The following is a 21076-nucleotide window of genomic DNA, read 5'->3' as shown; positions in this document are numbered from 1 at the left end:
GATTCATCTGATCAAGTATAATTAAAGGAGAATAGTTAATGTTAAAAATTAGAGTTTCTAAATAGGTTTTGAATTTACGGACGTTTAGTGAGAGTTCAGACGCGTTGTGAATCGCGTGAGGTGGCGTGGGACCCACCCCACTTAAAATCCACTTATCCACCTCATCACCACTATTCATCATCACTCTCTTTCTTCTCCTTCCAGCAACAACCCGCGCCCTCCCCCTCTCTTTCTCCAAGTTTTCTTCAAACTTTCTCCCTCCATTAATCACTCATCCAAGCACCAAATCCAACAAAGTTTGACTTGAATCTTGTTAGAAATTGCCTTCCAAAGCCATTGGTGCTATCCTTGAACCGTGAAAGTGACTAGATTTTGAGATCCTTCCCCTCAAAGGCCGCGGCTCACATTGGAGATAGGGTGTTCTTGGAGCTTCCAAGTGCTCCAATGGTAGAGTATGTGTAGGAGGAGCCCATTGCCAAGCTTTTGAGTAAGTTTCTACACCTATTGTTGTTTGATTCATGAGATTGGATTATTGAATCCTAAAGCTTGATTGTATGATGTGTGATGTTAGAGAGCACGATTGGGAAAAGTTTGTACATGAAGATGTCTTAGAATAATGTGTATTAGTGCTAAATGCAATGAAAATTTTAGGTGAAAAATTGATGATTTTAACTTAGAATAATTTTGATGGTCATGATGTGGAATTTTGGAAATGTGTTGAGATGTTAATAATGAGTTGTTGAATGATTGTATGATGAAATATGAGATTGTAGGTGGAGTGGAATGGTTGAAAATGGAAAGAAATCCTTTGGGATTCCCTAGGGCATAATTCGACCATTGTGGGAAAAATGAGGAATTGATGTTGAAAAATGATTTGGATGATGATTTGTGTATTTATATGGTACTTAGATGGTTTGTGTGGTGATTGGAAGGTGTTAGAATCAAAGGAAAAATAATAACTTGTGTTAGGGACCTAAATAAACCTAGAGTGAATTATTACGCAAAACGATGAGTAAAAGACGTAAAACGTAAAAACGGCACTTGAATTGGCCTTATGGTAACCTAAGGATGGGTAATAAAATGAGAAAGAAAATTTAGAAAAATAAATCTTCAAATAACACATGTATGGCTGAACCATCAAGGAGGATGGGGAGGATTTTGCAGTTTTTGCGTTCTGATGTAATTCGACGCGAAAATGGCGAAACAGCACTTGAATTGGCCTCTTGACAACCTAATGAGGCGTAATAAAATGAGAAAGAAAATTTAGAAAAATAAATCTCAAATTAACACTACTATGGCCGAACCTTCAAGGAGGAAGGGGAGCATTTTGTGATTTTTGCGTTTTGACGTTATTTGACGCGTACTGATGGTTGTACGTGATTGTATAGGTTGTCGTACGTCGACTTGAATCCCGAACCTTGAATCAGTGAGTTGCCCTTGGTCCCGGACCAAGTGGATTGAGGTAAGTAATTGGTTCAATGCATGTATAATTGTAAATTAGCATGTATTGGTTGAATTATGAGTGATTGGGAATGTCCTCTGTGTAGGCATTCTGCTGTGTACCAAGTTGAGGGATAAGCTGTTGCGGAGCTTGTGAGAAAACTATTTAAGGCAACGGTAGGAAGTGTATATGAGTAGTGTAGAACAACATGAGCATGCATGCATTATCACAGTGGGTACTTTTGTACCGAGTCTCTGGCCAGTAGACAGTTTTAGCCTTCGGGCAATTTCGGACTTCCACTGGATAGGTCTTCGAGATGGAGTTCCAGTTGACCTAGGGTCGTGGTGTGTGATCCGGATAGGAGCACACTAGGAATGTCTCGGGTGTTATGGTTGGTTTGGGCATCATGATTGTGGTTCTTGGAACACACCTTGGATGTTACCCGTAGGCTTATATATGCCCAGGGCGTGCGTGGTATTGGTAGCTACCATCCCACATCGTCGTATTTTGTATCCTGTTATTCCCCAGTTTCTCTAAATCCCATGCCATATCCCTTTTTGAAAGTGGTTGTTTATACTATTGATATGCATCGAAGTGAACCATTGGGCGGAGTTTTCTCCAGAACCTCTGGGTTACTGAGATATATTCGTATATCTCACCCCGTCTCGGGGCATTTATTTCAGGAGGTAGCAGTGGAGCTGGAGCAGCGGGCAAGAGGCCCACAGAGTGAGCAGTGGAGTGCTTAGCATTTTGCATTTTGTTGGCCGTGTGGCCTAGGCTAGACTTAGGGCATGAACATCTCATATGTATGTAGGATGAGCTTCATTAGCATATTTGTTCATGCCATTTTACCTAAGTCTAGTAGTCATGTCATGTAGTTTACTTTACCATTTGTATTTAAGTTGTAATATTGGATGATTGTAATCAAGTTTAATTTGTAAGTTGTAAGTTGTAAAGAAAATATTGTAATTGTATCTTGATGCATGACAAGTTATGATGGAAGGGCCTTAGGCCAATTTTAGATGATGATTGCAAGTATGATAAAAAAATGCATGAAAGTGATGTTAGTGATTACAACTATTTAAGAATGATTAATGTGAGCTATTTGTCTAATAACTATAAACTGGATTGGGTTGTAAGTGCCCCAAGGCGTTGTTGGTCCTTGTGTGTGCCACCCATTGGATAATTACTGTATTATTATGTGATTATTAGGTACATTTGAGGCATAAATGAACTTGTACAAATTGGGGATTTTAAGGAAAAACAAAGGAAACTCTGGCGAATTTTCTGTAGAATTGGCAGAATTTAGGCAAATTTCGAGAGAGCGTATCACCCTCCATAGAGGTCCAATAGGGACGTGCCATACGCCATTTTGAAGGTTGAGATGTCCTCTACCTTGTGTCAAAATTTGGGGAAAATATGGGTTGGTATTCGACCTGGAAATAATGGAGGAACGCAGACTGCTCATGTGCCCACTGCACATGTGGCAGTTCTGGACCAGTTTTGGGAAATTAATTTCCGCTTCGTTTCTTAGTCAAATTAAGCGTATGATATATCAAATCAAAGATTGAGGTGTATAGTTTATGGTGTAAAAATTTGAGGGCAATTGGATTAGTGGATTCAGTGAAGTAATTCGTGGAGTGAGAGAGGTTTTGAGCTGTTTTGGGGTTAGTTGGCTGTTTTGCTTATCCAACTTCAAACAGCGATAACCGGAGCAAATGAGCTCCGTATTGAGCGTGTGATAGCTTGTTGAAAAGGGAATTAAGTAAGACAAAAATATAATCTGAGAAGAAGGTCAGGTTGTGAGCGGTATGTTCGCAGAAAATTAATGAGTGAACCATGTTCGAAAGGGTAAAAACGTACAGTTTTGTAATTGGCTAAGTGGGTTTATGGGAACCCCTTAGTAACTTATAATAAGTAAAGTGTGATGTAAAAATAGTTAAAATAAATATTCCGCAAGAGTTAATAGTTGTAGTCACAGCTTTTAATTATTACGCGTTTTATTGTTTTAAATGCTCGCGTAATAATCGGAAAAAGTTTATTTGCTTTTTTATAAATGAATTGTTGTGATTGTAACTGCGCTTAATATCATATTAATGTTAACAATATCGGTGTACAACGGGCTGTTACACAAGTCATATAGTACATAAATATATGTATGAAAATAATTCAGGACGTATGTGTCATTATAGAGAAAGTTATGAATTTCTTGAAAAATAGACTATATGTGGTCAAAACTTGAATTGGATGTTATCATTAAATTCCTCAGAGAATTTGCTGGTTTCAATATGATCTTGGATTAATCTAATAATGATTAGATTAATAATTAAAAATAGGTCAAAGTTTAAAGAAAATCAACCAATAAGATTGGATATAAGTCAAAGGGAATTAAAAGTAAGCAAAACTAGTCTTAATCTTGAATTAGATGACATAATAAAATTATCTGGTAAATTTTATTGAGTCAAGGTATCCTTAGATTAATCTAATGATGTTTAGAGTAATTGTTAAAAATGTTACAAAGTATGAATTTAATTAGCCAATAGAATGAAAGATAACTAAGTTATTGTAAAAGCTAACTAGCTAATATGTTATATAGCTATTGGTTAATGAAAAATCTGATTTCTCCTTGTCTTAGAAGTCTTCAAATCAGCGCACATGTGGTAGGAAATAAGTGAAGAGAGTGTGTAAGAAAGTGGACCAATAGGAAGCCACCAAATCAAAAGAAAATAGCTTTGAAAATCAACAAAGAAGACTAGATTTTCCTACACACTTGCAAGTCGGTTCTTTGTCTTTTTAAAGAGCAAAATTTTTGCACTTTCTCATCCATAAAACCGAGACCACCATAGGTGTAACGCCCCATGTGCACCCGGTGTATTAAACATATAAATGGTAATAAGTGCAGCTCAATAAATGCGGAAGCTAAATTTTTCCAGTTATGAACCTTATCATATTAACCAAGTGGATTTACTTATTCTTTTACAAAAACTGCCTGTATGTAAATTGCAATAAATAACTAAATTGGATAACCTCGTAACATAGATAATGCATCAAGCCATGGAGCTACAACACGTAGACCAGACAAATCCTGATACAATAATACAACTCTAGTCTAAAATAAACACAGCTTATTCAAGTGTGGCATGGACAACCTCCACGCTCACCAAATAGACAACATAGTCAAATCATGTCTCAAATACAATAGCATATAGAAATAACAAGGCAGAAACATATCCAAATATGATAACACATAAGCATGCATAATGTCAGCTCAACTCCAGCCTCCTGCCTCCAGATGTCTCAACCTCAGAAATACCTGTACCTGAAAATGTGCCCCATAAGGGGTGAGATCTCTAACAAGAAATCTCAGTAAGGCAAGGGGTCCTCAAGAATCTCTCCACCCCAAGCTAGACTATGAATATCATTCATATTCATAGTCTAGAATTTCGTTGTATAAGGACAACATTTTCTTTTTCGTTTAATGACTACAAGCCCACACTGATTCATTAAGGTTCTATATTGTATTTAAGACCTCCCAACTTGTTATAATTGATTTTAGGCTCAAACTGCCTAGAGTATTTGAATAGTGCTTGTTCCCAGAAAAGTATCCCAATACTTTACTAGAGTATTCAAATACCACTAAGTATCCCAATACTCCACGATAAGTATTCGAACACTTCACTAAAGTATTCGAATACCACATCCAGTATCCCAATACTCCCCGACAAGTATTCGAATACTTCACTAAAGTATTTGAATACTGCCATTCCCAGGAAGTATCCCAATACTTCTCGATAAGTATTCGAATACCACACAAAGTATCTCAATACTTCACGAAAAGTATTCGAATACTTTTCAGACAGAATGCAAAAACTCGAGTTGTTTCTGCATAAACTCGATTTTAAGGGTTCCCCAACGGTTCTAAGTCCAATGTCTCCACAAACAAAAGTTTATGACCACTTATTATACATAGATTAACAACCCTTAACTTGAATAATCAAAGTTCCTCTTTTTAAGGACTCAAACAAGCTATGTTCATGAAATTTCAAGGAAATGGTCATCGGTTACCTTCCTGCTTGTGAAAACAGAAAAAGGAAGGGTCTTGAATCTGTCCTCACCACCCTACAGCTCTGTCTCAACAAGGCCACGAATTTGGTCAACAAACAAGGTTCTTTCCTCCACCAAATGGCTACTTGAAGCACCAAAGTGAGTGAAAATGGCCTTCACACTCTCAAACCAACCTTTAACTTGAATAATCAAAGTTCCTCTTTTTAAGGACTCAAAGAAGCTATGTTCATGAAATTTCAAGGAAATGGTCATAGGTTACCTTAAGGCTTGTGAAAATAGAAAAAGGAAGGGTCTTGAATCTGTCCTCACCACCCTACAGCTTTGTCTCAACAAGGCCATGAATTTGGTCAACAAACAAGGTTCTTTCCTCCACAAAATGGCTTATTGAAGCACCAAAGTGAGTGAAAATGGCCTTCACACTCTCAAACCAAGAAGTCAGCAACTTCATACCTCCAAGAAGAACTCACAACCTCACAAGAAATGATTTTTGTCCCTCACCATGTTTGCTCTCAAGTGTTTACAAGATTAGAGAGGAAGAATCAATAGGAAAGGTGGTGTCTCAAGTGGTTTCTTGCATAGAAGGCTATGGAGTTGGGTGGAAAAAGGTGGCAGCCATGAGACCAAGGAATGCACCTACGTATGAATATAAAATCTGACCTAGGTTTATATGCATTTCCTATTTATAGGTGCACTCACTAAAACTAACAGTATTAGTTTAATTAGTGTTATTCATCGTTTAACTCTAAAATTTCATATTCTTAACCTATACATATTTCTAAAAATTATCATATTTTCATATTATTTTTTCGAGGCACTCTGCCGGTACGCACTTTCTACTGCGAAATAGCCGGTATTAGTTCTGACATCACTGCTTATTATTTTCACCTCAAATTTGATACTTTTGACCTAGAAATTTTCCTAGGAATATTTTTATTTTTATTATAATTTTTCAGACCACTTCATCGGTACGCATTTATACCGCAAAGCAAAACCGGTATCTGCACTTTTCATCATAAAAGCAACTTTGAGTATTATTCGACTTTCTAAATGACATCTTACCATAATTATACATAATCTTTATTAAATTCATGCTCTGGCATCGATAATGTTATTTAATTAATTATTTAGCGGTGAATGTTCTTACAATAGAAGTCTTGGGAGCTTGAGAACTTGCTTTTCTAGTCATTAAAATTCATAGATACTTTGAGATAAAATCATCCTTGTAGTTAGTAGAACACAACCATGGCTTTTAATCTTTGAGAGGAGCTTCACATGTTCATCTTTCCTCCTCTTTTTCTTATGACTTCATGGCTGCCATCCATGGAAAGTGGGCTGTTTTCATGTTTTTTTGATGGAAATAGGCACAAAGGAGTGGTTTAAGGTAACTAACTACCTATCTTAAGCTTAATTTCATGGATTTTGATTTATGGTTTATGAATTGGGGCTGACTTTATATGATGTTAAATCATGTGTATCTGTTGTGTTTTGATATGTATTCATGGTATTTGATGAGTATGGACTTGATTGGATTAAGTTTGAATAATTGGAAGAGTTATTATTTTTGTGAGAACTAACCTTAAATCTTCCCTGTTTTCAAAAATTTATATCTGGAGTTGTAGAATTCCAAATTGAGTGGGGTTCATTGTCAATTAAAGGCACACATGTCTAGGTTAACATATAAAAAATTTAGAGCAATTGGATTTAAAATGGATTTTTCGTGGATTTTATAGTGTAGACTGTACATGCTGTGAAAATTCAGCTTTTGGGGCTGTTTTGTATAATTAAATGATGTTTGGTGTTATTGGTTTGTATTAAAGTTAAGTGGCACCTAAGTACAGGTATTAAGCTTTAAAAAAATATGAATTTATATGACATATAGGTTCGCCACTTAGTGGTTTAGTGGATTAAAAATCAAGTTGATTAATGACGGAACTTGGAAATAAATTTGAAGTATGTTTCAATTAAAAATAATATGATGATGAATCTTCAATTGGTACTATGAGGAAGTAAATTTCATACTATGTAAATACAGGTCAAGTTGTGGGTATTTAAATATGGCTTGTGGTATGGCATGAAATTATCAAAAGGAGACAGTAAACAAGTATTGTAATGTGTAGCAGGTAATACGGTGATTCCAAGTCAGGATACTGTGAATTTTGGGAAAATTATTTGTATACCAAGTAAGCGTGATATTAAAGCACAGACAGGTAAGCTCTTGGTTAGGAGTTTTCCTTCGTCTTTGTTGTTTCGCCAAAGTCCATTAAGGATGATGGTTATATTATATATATGATTGACAGTGAGATATTTGGTATATATGCATACATGTGCATTCATATAGATAGACATATTGTTGATGTGTTTAATTTATGTATATTGATATTGTGATGTGATATAATGAAAGTAGATAGGTAGAAAGAGAGACAGCATAAGTATATATCTTTCGTAGCAAAAATATAAAGACGGATAACGGAAGTATAAATCTTCCGTAGTACTAAGATTAACATAAAATCAAGACATAGAAAGGGGATTGAATAATTAAGACGTAGAAATAGGTTCCTAGTTATATAATATATTATTATTATTATATGTAAAAAAGATAGGGAAGAATAAATTCTTCCGTATGAAAAGATAGAGAAGAATAAATTCTTCCGTATGAAAAGGTAGGGAAGAATAAATCTTCCATATTACAAAAGCGGGGAAGTATAAACCTTTCGTAATATAAAGCAGTGGGATATAAGGGAGTCAAAGACAGTAAGATACAGACAGTGAGATAAAGACAGTAACATACAAATAGTGAGATAAAGTTAGTGAGAAATAGACGGTAGGATAAAGTCAGTAGATTATATTAATAAAATTGCATGTTGTATTATATGCTTTATATCTGACCTTTCATGCAGATAATGAACTCTTGGGTGGAGACTACTCCATAAATCCAGAGTCTTATTGAGATTCATTTCTCGCCCCGTCGTGGGACTGTAATTTAAATTACAGGTACATCAACAGCAGGAGAATTGGCAAAGGGCAAAGGACCAATTCAGTGAGGGTAGAAGACTCTAGAGGAGTTGGCACTAGTTGTTTTGAATGTCTGTGTAGACCCGTTTTGCAATGCATGAATTATATGATCATGCATTTATATAGTAAGGATTCTTAAATAATGAGAGTCGTTCTAAGATGTTCCAATGAATCTTAGGCTAATTTGTGATAAAGGAATTGAAAGTAATGGAGATCCATAATGAATATGGATTCACAACAAGTATAAATTGTAATTACTGATTTGATGCTTGTGGTGTGAATTATGTTGTTAATCATAATTTCACCATTGAAATAGGTGGTGACACTGTGAAGGGCTATGGTTTTAGCCTTTGGATACTAAGAGTATATTGGAGGACATCGTTTTGACAGATAAACTTTCGATCCTTAGAGTTAATTCTCTATTCATTCCACCAAACTTCGTGGGAGGATGGTTCTTTGGTATGGTATGTTATGAAATAGATAAGTTAAATGATGTATTCTTATATATGTATGTGATGGTATGTTTTTCATTCAAGATGGTAAACCCTGAGTATGGATGTGATCTCATACATGATGGTAACTCTTGAGTGTGGGGTATAAGACGGTTTCATTATACTTAGTATGTGGCAAGACGTTGTGTAATTTATACTTATTCTCTGACCAGTAGGATTATTGCACACATACATGATATATATGTGTGTGTGTGTGTGTGTGTGTGTGTGTGTGTGTGTGTGTGTATTGATGCATCATACTGTTTTATTCTGTTCATACCTGAAGTGAACTTGGTGGCGAAGGAATCCTTTGAGGACCCCTAGTTTACTGAGATTTGTTATCTCACCCAGTGTGGGGAACCATTTTTCAAGTACTATGACTGACAATGTAGGAGCATCTCGTGGCATGAGGCCAAGCTAGACATTCATTGCATGAAATTATATATATGTTACTAACATTTTAGGCATGATATATTATGTTTATATTTGATGTGAGTATAGTGGTTGTCTATGCCATATTGTAATAAGCTTTATTTATTGTTGTTGGAGAATATGTATTAGCTTATTTTGTTTGAGAACTTGATATTAGGTTTGGTATGTGTTGTAAAGGCATGAATAATATGTTACTTATTACTTGAGACCACGATTTGGGTGTAAAGGCCTACGCAATGGCTTGTTAGGCATTATGTTTTATGCATGTCAATTATATGATTCGTTGGGATGTTGTTATTGAAAAATGCCTTAAGGATAACCAGGACAAAGAAGATATAAATTTCGAAATAAATGGACGCATAAAGAGAATAACTATTGACGAATATAATAAAGGGTACAGATGTTATTTTTTCGCGTTTTGCAATACATAAGGAAAAATAAAAAGGAAAATGTTTATTTACGTCTTTATACGAGTTTTAATTGTGAATTAAAATGATTAGCTTCCGCGTTTATTTGACTAATTAGTTGCACTTAATACCATAACGTATGATAACAAACCGGCTCGACAGGGAGTGTTACCTTGTTGAACACTCATTTATTCACTATTTTTTGCACAAGTCTAGATTTTTCCTTCTACTTGGATAGGGATTTCAGAAATTTTCATATATGCGGGTAATATTAATTAATTAATCATCTGTGTCAACTATTCTACTTGCCAGAGAAATGCAGGATTTACATACATCTATTACCTACATTTAGTGCAAGTCACTACTTACACCCACCCACAGAGTCACCCTATGGCATGTCTCATACATACACAGGCTTACCGTCTAGGTGGAACAACACATGCATATTATAAGCAGTTGCACAATAATAGCTCAACAGCATCTCAAAATCAATACATGAAAACACATCATGCATATAAACCATCCCCCCATGGGGTATGTGGAACCAACAATGGCTAAACCGAGGACACGAAAGCTTACCTCGCAAGCTAACTATCCAAGCCAAGCTCACACTAGTTCAATGCACACAAACAGCACAATCGCAATTTGTTTATACAATAATTAATCATCAATAATCATTGCTCAAGATTTCATTAAGTGATTAAGGCTTTCTAACTCAATTTAAGTCATTTCATGCAAATTCTGCAGGAGGTATTCGAATACTCCTCGATGAGTATTCGAATACTCCCTGTCTCCAGAAAGTATTCGACTGCTTTCACTTAAGTATTCGAATACCACAAGGTATCCAAATACTTTCCCAACAGTATTCGAATACTACTCAGTATTCGAATACTACACTATGGTATTCAAATATTTTTTTTCCCAGAAAAGTATCCCAATACTCCTTCAAGGAGTATTCGACTACCAAGGGATAAGTATTCGAATACTACACGAAAAGTATTCGAATACTTATCAGACAGAATGCAGAATTTCGTGCATTCTCTGCATAGGTCCCATTTTAAATGTCCAAACTCGATTTGGAGTCCAATGACTCCATAAACAGATGTTCATTAACATGTTTAAGACTCAGAAACACAGTCCTTAACTCAAATGATCCAAGTTTTACTTTTTAATGGATTAAACAATCTTAAATCATGAAAATACCAAAGAAGTGATCATGGTATACCTCAAGTGGCTCAAACTCAGAAAAGACTCCTCCTTGGAGCTTCCAACAATGCTCAAAGGTTCTGACTTTGTAAGAACACGAAAATGTACTACAAGGTTGGACATTTCTCCACCAAAATGGCTTCTTAAAGCCTAAAATGACAAGAACAAGGCCCCCACAACCCCAAACAATGAAGTCAGCCTCAAACCTGCCCCAAACAGCAGCTTCTACTCAGCAAAAAGGTGTATTTCTCCCTCACAATGGATACTCTCAAGTGCTCACAAGATGGAAGAGGAAGAATCAAGTGAAAAAGCTATGACTTGGTTGGTTTCATGAGAGGAAGGCAATGGAATAGTGTAAGGAAGGGAGGCAGCAGCCAAATAGCACCAGCAACTCTACGTGGGAGTGTTAGAATCTGACCTAGGGCATTGTGCCATTAAGTATATATAGGTCCATTAAATTAATCACACAGTATTAGCACTAATAGCTAGACTTATCATTTTAATCTCAAACTTGAGATTCTGAACCTGGCCATTTTTCTAGGATTTTTCATATTTTTACTTTATTTTTCGCAGTACTTTTCTGGTACGCGCTTTTACTTAGCCAGTATCAGTTCTGACACCAGTTCTCATTATTTTGACTCCAAACTTGTTATACAAGTCCTATATATTAATCTAGTAATATATACACATTTTTCATAATTTTCTGGGATACTTCATCGGTACGCATTTATACCGTGGAGCTTTTCGTCAGAAAAGCGACTTTCAACATTATTAATTACTTACCATAATTATTTAAGCCTTCTCATAATTATTAGATTCAATTATGGAATTATCCCATTAATCTCATAATTAATTAATTAAATTCCTAATTTAACGGTGCGGGTTCTTACAGTCCTAGACTTGAGGATGTCATCGAACACTATGTCTTAGGGTTATACTTTGGTTGTATAACTCTATCCTCCTAAAAATGGGGAGAACAGTGTACTCTTGGGTATAACTCAAATACATGAGTATAGATGGACATGCCGAAAGGACTCACAATCCACTACAAGGATTACTCATTCACAAGAACGTTAGGGCTTGGATGACTTCTAATAAACTCGAGAATTTGTGCATAAGGTATAACACCTCGTATTTCGTAAATGTATTATTACACATGAAAATGTAGTTTAAAGGGTAGGATTAGTGAAAATCCTGAAATTAGGGTCAAATTGCATAAGAAGAGTAAAATGGTAATTTACCAAACACGTAACCCTAGCAAAAGAAATTTGAGTAGAAGGTCTCAAATGTGAAAAATAACACTGAAAATGGATTCAGAACAAAAAAATTAAGTTGATAGGCAAATTTCAGAAAATTTGATGAATAGCGATTTTACTGGTGAAAAATACTGCAGTATAATTGTACCGATAAGTGCGAAAATATGATCAGTATTTCTAGGAAGTAAAATTATGACGTGAACGAGAAAAATACGTAGGTTATGAATTTGTGGGTTAAAATGGATGATTTAAGAAAGTTAAGTGACATGTGGGACCCACTTTAAGTGACTTAAGTGGCATATAGTCTTGAAATCAGAATGGGATCACATTCTCTCTCCTATTTCTCTCCTCCACTGTCGACCTACACCATGGTTAAAGGGTTTTAAGCTTTCTTTGATTTCTAACTCTTTTTCTAGCCATTTTTAGGAGAAACTCCCAACTACAAAGTTGTTCCCCTTGAGATTATGAGTGACTTTCATGTAGAGAGCATCTTGTGGGGATCATTGAGTGAGGAGAAATCCTCCAACATCAGCCACGAAAATTGTGAAATTTTGGGAAATTTCTCTCCCTTGGACCCTACGAAGCTATTGGTAGTAAGTTTCTACACTCTCGTTGAGTTTTTATTGAGATCATAAATTGGATGAGGGTTTTGATTATATGTGTTGAGTTGGGGTAGTTAGGGGCTTTTAATGATGTTTCTCCTTTGGAATTAAATGCTTAAAATGATAAATGATGATGATTGATGCAATAAAAATTATGGTGATTTGTAAATTTGTAACTTAGTGAAAATTTGAGTGGAAATTGAATACTTTGTGAAATTGATAAGTTGGGCGATGGTGTGATTGAGTTGTGGAGCATTGGTATAAATTAATCGTAGGATTATATGATATGTATAAGTGTTGAATTGAATTAAAAACCTCGGGGTATGATTCCTTGAAGAATTCGACCTATAGGGTGTTTGGAGGAAAAATGATGAGAAAAAATGTTGTGTAATCAATGGTTCATGCCTTGGTGCATAAATGGCAGGATGGTGAGTTAGTTTGATGATTGAAATGGTTGAGGGATAGTTGAAATAATGAAAGATAACCTTTAGACTCAAGTGGGTAGGTTGTGTATTTTGTTGTGAAATTGATTGATTGTATGCAAGTGTTAATGATCATTATTGTTTGATCGTTATAGGTTCCCTCTCACAGACTCAATAGAGGTGGAATAAACTTGGAGCTTATGTCGAAGAGCAATATTTGCGGAGTTGAGGTAAACTCTTGGTACTTGGGTTTTATCCCTCGTGTATTCCATCGCACCTAGTGGAATGTAGTGGTTGGATTGTGTGCTCTTTTACGTGTATGAAATGTATGTTCATGCATTATTGCTTTGATTGTGTGACATGCTTGGAGCATGTTGTGTGACATGTCAGTGATCTCTGGCCAGTAGATGTATGTGGTTTGGACTTCCGCTGGAGATATCCCTTTGGGGGATTCCGGTCGGGTTTTGCCGTGGGGCCAACTCTGGGAGCGGTACCAAGATGATCCAAACGTGGGACTTCCGCTAGATAAGTCTCTTGAGGAGTTCCAGTTGGGTTTTTCCATGGGATTGTCTCATCCATGGGAGAGGCACCAGGAAGCTTTCCGGGAGTTATACGATGGGGCCCTTGAACAGAATCCTTGTGTGGATGTTCTTGGATGTGAGCCCAGTGTTATGTGATTTTGTATGTTATGCATTTTAGATGATGATCATTGTATGCACATTGAGTGAGCCATGGGGTGGAGTGATCCTCTAGTACCCTTGGTTTACTGAGATATATTTGTATATCTCACCCCTTATCTGGGGACACCATTTCAGGTTATAGCGAGCATGGAGGATTGATGGGACGTAAATTTGTTCCCATCGAAGCCCATTTTGATGGTAAAATATCATATGTTCCCTCATCTGATGAGCAACTTCAGCATAAAAATCACTTGTTTTACACATTTGTGACAAAAAAACACAGTGGGGGAACAGATGGTAACGTATTCCTTTAAAATATATTAAAAGGGGAACGAACTGAGACGTATTTAATGCACCTGCTCCATTCATTTAATACTTCAGTACACTTTGCAGGTAACGTAGAGCTAAAGACTTCTAAAAAGCAAGGCGGTGCACCAACTGAGCAGCTGGAAACGTGAAGAGCAGAGAATCAAGAGTTCTCATTGGCTGAAAACAGAAGCAAAGCATGGGAAGGTCTGCAAACAACGGCTAATCATCATCAAATCCTGTTCCATTCAGCAATTCACGCAAACTTCACACTCTGCTGCCACAGTCTCGTCCCGTCATTCAAGCAACTAGCTCCAAAGGAATTACAGTCTTGCCATTCCTCTTCCAGCTATAAATAGGACCACCCTCACACAAAAACATCATCGAATCCTGGAGGGTTTGCAGTCCGAAAGGAAGAGATCACTTAGTAGTAGTTAGTAACTTAGTTTAATTTTAAGTTGTAACTGCAGTTAAGTAACAACCCCTCTTCTCTTCTCTGTAAACAACCATCAAGACTCCTCACGAGCAAATACCCATCTTTCTCCATTTTCTGTTTCTTTTTGTAAACTGTCTTTTAAATTAATATGAGTGTTTTTCTCTTCGTTCCAATCGTTATCTCTTGACTGAATCTCGGGTCTATGTGATCTCAGTTGAGAATAATTATGTTTAAACTAGCAGCCATGAGCTGAACTATCTGTGGAACGGGTAAGCTGTGAAACTCTTAAAGAACTGTTTTCAAAACTCTTGACCGAAGCTTTTTGTATTTCTTTGGCTAAGTAAGCTATATTCATTGTGCGCCAATGGAAATTGGGTACATATTGAGAAAGGAACTTCCATAAGGAAGGGATTTCAGACAGCTTAGCCATTGGAGGAAGGTAGATGTCATGGAAAAAACGTTACTGGTCACCTTAGGAATAAGCGGCCAACTCGTCCATTTTAAGGTTCTGAACTAAGTACCTGTTGGAGTCAAGGGAGCCATAGGAATATGGAAACTTGTGAGCCATCTAGACCATGAGCTGAGGAATCAGAGTTGGCAGGAAAAACAAAGCCAAAAGGTGCTAAGTCTTGAGCACAGAAAACAACCCCTTTAAAAGTGAAGCAGTGAATCTGTTCCTTCTGTTAAACTGTTTTAACCACCACCCAGTTGTCTCTTGATTATAGTTATTTCTGTTTTAGTAGTTTTTATTTTATTTAGTACTTATAAAAACTCCAATGATTATTATCTCACCTTCTTCTAAACAGGAAGAATCACATACATAACGCAGCGAGCAACTGTTTGCCATCAGATTGAACCTACTGTTCCTGAGGAACGTTGTCAAGACAGTAGGGAACGTTTGACCAGACAGTTCATTTACTAACTTTTCATCTCATTTTCATTCTTTATAAACAGTGATAAAACAATAATTAGCACTCTATCCTCGTGGGAACGATAATTTGGGCATTAATACTCCCTTTATTACTTGATGCATGCTCTTGCGCACTTGTGTTGGAACTAAGGGACGAATCTGTGTTCTGCAAGAGCAGAGGAACGTCCCCTATCAGAACTTATATTTTTCCACCATCAGCAAACCACCCAACAAGTTTTTGGCACCGTTGCCGGGGATAGAAACACTAATTGTTGTTATTATTTTCTAACACATATACTGTATATCTGACTTTACATTTATATTTTTTATCACTGAATCTGTTGTGCATATATATACCCTGTGCTATTGGTTTATGAGTGAAGAGTTTGAAATAGACTCTGACCACTCCATTGAAGTACCTGAGTTTCTCTTTGATCCTGAGCCAGAACGTACACTCCATAGGAGAAGAAAGAACCTCAGGGAAGAATTTCCTGAAAACATGGCTGATCATAATAATAACAATGAAGAGGTTCCCCCTGAACAGAACTTCAGAACTTTGGCTGCTCCTTTCAGGAACAGACCAGATAGGGGAGTAATCATTCCCCCTGTAGCACCAAATTTTGAACTAAAACCTATCATGTTCCACATGATTAGGGAAGCAGGGGTCTTCAATGGACTCCTTGCAGAAGATACTTACACACACCTCACAACCTTCCAAGATATTTGTGATAATTTTAAAGATGAGGGTGTAATAGAGGAGAGCATGAGAATGAGGTTGTTCCCTCACTCCTTGGGCTTAAAAGCTAAAACATGGATGAAAACTCTCACCCCTGGATCAATCTACACATGGGAAGAACTCTCTAACAAGTTCATAGAGAGGTTTCTCCCAATGTCTCGACAAGATGATGTTAGAGCTGAAATCTCTAACTTCAGAATGTTTTATGGAGAAAATCTCTATGAAGCATGGGAGAGATATAAGGACATCATAAGAAAATGTCCAAACCATAGGGCAGAGAGTTGAGGAGTGTTACAATCTTTCTATAAGGGACTTGACCATACTTCTCAATCTCACTTAGATTTTGCTGCAGGAGGATATTTCTTTACAGGAACACTTGAATCAAGGTACGAAATCATAGACGGGACTGCTGAAAGATGTCTCCAATGGCCAATAGACAGAGTGAGCCCAATGAGGAAGACAGGCATGCTAGAACTGGATAAACAAACAGCCATTGAAGCCCAGCTGGCATCACTCATGAATGAAGTGAAGAACCTGAGAGCTGACCAAGCAGCACCAAGGATGGAAGTCTTACAACTCACAGCAACTGAAACAGAACCATGCTCAGCCTGTGCTGACCTTCATGACTCAACAGACTGCCCATCCACTGCATTGGTGTGTTATGCAGAAAATTTTGGCAATAGGAACTTCACCAGAGACAATCAACAAGCAGGACGAAATACACATTCAAGCCCTGGAGGAACTATCATTAAGGATCAGAACCACAACACCCAATGGAGGCCACCCATTAACCAGAGACCATTCAACAACAATCAGCAGTAGTATCAGCAAGGTAGCAGCAGTGGAACGTTTGAACAAAGAAGAAACAACTACGTTCCATTCCACAGAGATGACCAATGCATCAACACCCTAGAAAATTATGTCAAGGAATATGTCACCAGGAATGATGCAGTGGTCAGGAACATTGAGTCCCATTTGGGGCAGATTGCTGCCAACCTTCAAACTAGAACACAAGGATCACTAGCAGGGAATACTGACGTTCCTTCAACAACTTCGCCAAAAGTAGCACCTATCTCCCCTTCAGAGCAAATCAAAGTTGTCACCTTAAGAAGTGGGAAAGCCACAGCACAGCCCACAGTTCAACCAAAGGAAAAGGAACAGAATGAAGCATCTGAAGCAGCCCCAAAAGCACAGCAACAATCACCAGTCATAGATGAACAGAACCCAGAACCTGAAAAGGAAGCCAACAGCCAACCAATCAGTCCAACTCAAAGCAGGCAAATATTAACAAAAATTCCATTCCCTCAAAGAACAAAAAAACAACAGGAGGATAAGCACTTTGTAAAGTTCCTGGACATTTTAAAACAACTTCACATCAATATTCCTCTGGTGGACGCACTAGAACAGATGCCCAGGTACGTAAAATTCATGAAAGATGTCCTCTCAAAAAAAAGAGGAATAACGGAATATGAGACTGTAAAAATGACACAAGAGAGTTGCCAGTACTTAGGCAGACTCCCACCTAAGCTTCAAGACCCAGGAAGCTTCACCATTCCTTGCATTATAGGAGACACATACCAAGGGAAAGCCTTGTGTGATTTAGGGGCCAGCATCAATCTCATGCCCCTATCTGTCTTCAAACAATTATCCACTGGACCAGTTAAACCCACCACGGTGACTTTGCAAATGGCAGACAGATCCATCGTCAAGCCAGAAAGAAAGATTAAAGATCTGCTAGTCAAAGTAGACAAATTTATCTTACCTGTTGACTTCATCATTCTGGATTATGAAGCTGACGTTGACGTTCCCATCATTCTGGGTAGACCGTTCCTAGCAACTGGAGGAGCAGTTATCAATGTACAAAAAGGGGAACTAACCATGAGAGTTCATGACGATGAGATCAAGTTCAATATTGTCAAAGCAATAAAGTTCCAGGATGAAGGAGAAGACTTGGAAGAATGTTCTGCTCTCACTTTGTTAGACAATCTGCCTAGCAGAAAAACAGAGGAAGAAGAATACGAGGAAGAAGAAGAAGATCCACAATAGGAAGAGCAGAGTTGTTATCTGCAAGAAAGAAGGCCTGAACCTTTGATAAGAACTGAAAAGGAGAAGCATATTTGAAGTAAAACCCTTTTCCCAACATTTGAAGTATGCATATCTGGGGAACAACAACACCCTTCCTGTGATCATTTCTTCATTTCTTACCAAGGAACAAGAAGAACTGTTGCTTGACAAGCTCAAAAAGTATCAAGGAGCCATCGGTTGGACCATAGCTGATCTCAAAGGTATCAGTCCCTCATTCTGTATGCATAAAATATTATTGACTGATCCTAACAGTTTTTCAGTGGAACACCAAAGAAGATTGAACCCTATAATGAAAAAAGTGGTGAGGAAGGAAGTCATCAAATGGCTGGATGCAGGGATCATATACCCAATATCTAACAGCAGTTGGGTAAGTCATGTCCAATGCGTCCCCAAAAAGGGAGGCATAACAGTGGAGAAGAATGAAAAGAATGAGTTGATACTTGTAAGAAAGGTTACAGGATGGAGAATCTGCCAAGATTACAGGAAGTTCAACAATGCCACCAGGAAGGACCATTTCCCACTCCCTTTTACAGATCAGATGCTGGACCACCTAGCAAGAAAAGAATACTTCTGCTTCCTTGATGGATATTCGGGGTATAATCAAATTTCCTTGGCACCAAAAGATCAACATAAAACCACCTTCACCTACCCATATGGAATGTTCGCTTTCAGAAGGATGCCCTTCAGGTTATGTAATGCACCAGCAACGTTCCAGAGGTGTATGTTCTCAATCTTTTCTGATCTAATAGGTGAAGGAGTAGAAGTCTTTATGCATGATTTTTCAGTACTGGGAACGTCATATGATCACTGCTTGGAAAACTTAGAAGAAGTCCTTCAAAGGTGTCTATCCTCTAATCTAGTGCTTAATTGGGGAAAATGCCACTTCATGGTGAAAGAAGGAATAGTCCTGGGACACAGGATTTCCAGAGAAGGACCGGAAGTGGATCAAGCCAAAGTAGAAGCTATAGCAAAAATGCCGCCACCAGTAAGTGTAAAAACTTTGAGATCTATTTTAGGGCATGCAGGCTTTTACATAAGGTTTGTTTAAGATTTTTCCAAAATAGCTAGACCTTTGTGCCACTTATTAGAAAAAGATATAAAATTTGAGTTTAACTCTGATTGTGTGAAAGCTTTTGAATCTTTGAAAAATAAGCTCATCACCACGCCTGTCATCCAACCTCCAGACTGGAACTTACCCTTTGAACTAATTTGCGATGCAAGTGATCATGCTATTGGGGTAGTTCTGGGCCAGAGGAAGGACAGAATTTTTCGTAGCATATATTACGCCAGTAAAACTCTAAATGAAGCTCATGTGAACTACACAGTCACTGAAAAGGAGCTATTGGCTGTAGTATATGCTTGTGAAAAATTCAGGCCTTACATTTTAGGATCAAAAGTTACTGTCCATACTGCAGCTCTCAAGTACCTCTTCTCGAAAAAGGAAGCAAAACCAAGATTGATAAGATGGGTCCTACTGTTGTAAGAGTTCAATCTGGAGATCAAAGAAGGAAAAGGATGTGAAAATCAAATTGAAGATCATCTGTCCAGATTGGAACACATTGAAGTGGGACTACCAATCAAGGAAACGTTCTCTGACCAACAATTGCTTGTCATTAATCACAGAGACAAATGCTCCTTGGTTTTCTGATATAGCCAACTTCCTTGCAGCAGGGCTGGAACCTTATGAGGCGAATAAAATGCAGAAGAATAAATTTTTTCACGATTGCAGGAACTACCTCTGGGACGAACCACTACTGTTCAGAAGATGTGCAGACCAAATGATAAGAAGGTGCGTCCCCGAAGAAGAACAACCTCAAATCCTTCAACACTTCCATTCGTCCCCATATGGAGGACATCTAGGTGGAATCAGGACTGCCTCCAAGGTTCTTCAATCAGGTTTCTTCTGGCCTTCCCTTTTTAAAGATGCACTTCAATATGCAAAAAATTGTGATAAATGTCAAAGAGAAGGTAACTTGACTAAACAAAATGAAATGCCCCTCAATCCAATCCTAGAAGTTGAATTATTTGATGTTTGGGGCATTGATTTCATGGACCTTTTCCTCCTTCGTGTGGGAACAAATTCATATTAATGGCTGTAGATTATGTAAGCAAGTGGGTAGAAGCAGTTACTTTACCCACTAATGATGCTAAGGTGGTTATAAAATTTTTAAAGAGGAACATATTAACCAGATATGGAACCCCACGATGTCTCATCAGCGACGGAGGGAAACATTTCATCAACCGCCAACTTGAGAGGTTATTGGAGAAATATGGAGTCAAACACAAAGTTGCAACCCCATATAATCCACAAACCAGTGGTCTCATTGAAGTCTCTAACCGAGAGGTTAAGAGAATTTTAGAGAAGGTAGTTAATCCTTCTTGAAAAGACTGGTCTCTCAAATTAGACGAGGCATTATGGGCTTACAGAACAGCGTATAGAACACCCTTAGGGTGTTCCCCATACAGATTGATATTTGGCAAAGCTTGCCACCTCCTCCTCGAACTGGAGCACAAGGCTTACTGGGCAGTCCAAACCCTCAACATGGATGAGAAAACAGCTGGAGAGAAGAGATTGCTGCAGCTCGAAGA

At 37.6% G+C, this 21076-nt stretch overlaps 1 protein-coding gene and 1 non-coding gene across 2 annotated transcripts; one reads left to right on the top strand and one right to left on the bottom strand.

Moving 5' to 3' along the window:
* The first annotated feature begins 13313 nt into the window (after positions 1-13313).
* LOC133298186 (uncharacterized) lies at positions 13314-18448 on the top strand. The gene is made up of 3 exons (XM_061497445.1): positions 13314-13340; positions 13490-13564; positions 17387-18448. Exons 1-3 carry the CDS (start codon positions 13314-13316, stop codon positions 18446-18448), a joined length of 1164 nt encoding a protein of 387 aa, XP_061353429.1.
* On the bottom strand, positions 16571-16677 carry LOC133298193 (small nucleolar RNA R71). Its single transcript, XR_009749753.1, has one exon. It is a non-coding gene; the product is annotated as a small nucleolar RNA R71 (small nucleolar RNA).
* Positions 18449-21076: the final 2628 nt, after the last annotated feature.

The sequence above is a fragment of the Gastrolobium bilobum genome, unplaced genomic scaffold, assembly GCF_033153095.1.
Source record: "Gastrolobium bilobum isolate Gb01-03AN ecotype WA unplaced genomic scaffold, APGP_CSIRO_Gbil_v1 utg3993, whole genome shotgun sequence".
NCBI classification, from domain to species: domain Eukaryota; kingdom Viridiplantae; phylum Streptophyta; class Magnoliopsida; order Fabales; family Fabaceae; genus Gastrolobium; species Gastrolobium bilobum.
This window is presented reverse-complemented; position numbering and strand designations above follow the sequence as displayed.

Bases quoted from the DNA above. Each gene is read 5' to 3' on its own strand.
- LOC133298186 (XM_061497445.1), top strand. From the start codon at position 13,314: ATGCCTTGGTGCATAAATGGCAGGATG. The intron at 13,341-13,489 runs GTGAGTTAGTTT...TGATCGTTATAG, and splicing joins GGTGCATAAATGGCAGGATG to GTTCCCTCTCACAGACTCAA. The intron at 13,565-17,386 runs GTAAACTCTTGG...CATTTGGGGCAG, and splicing joins GCAATATTTGCGGAGTTGAG to ATTGCTGCCAACCTTCAAAC.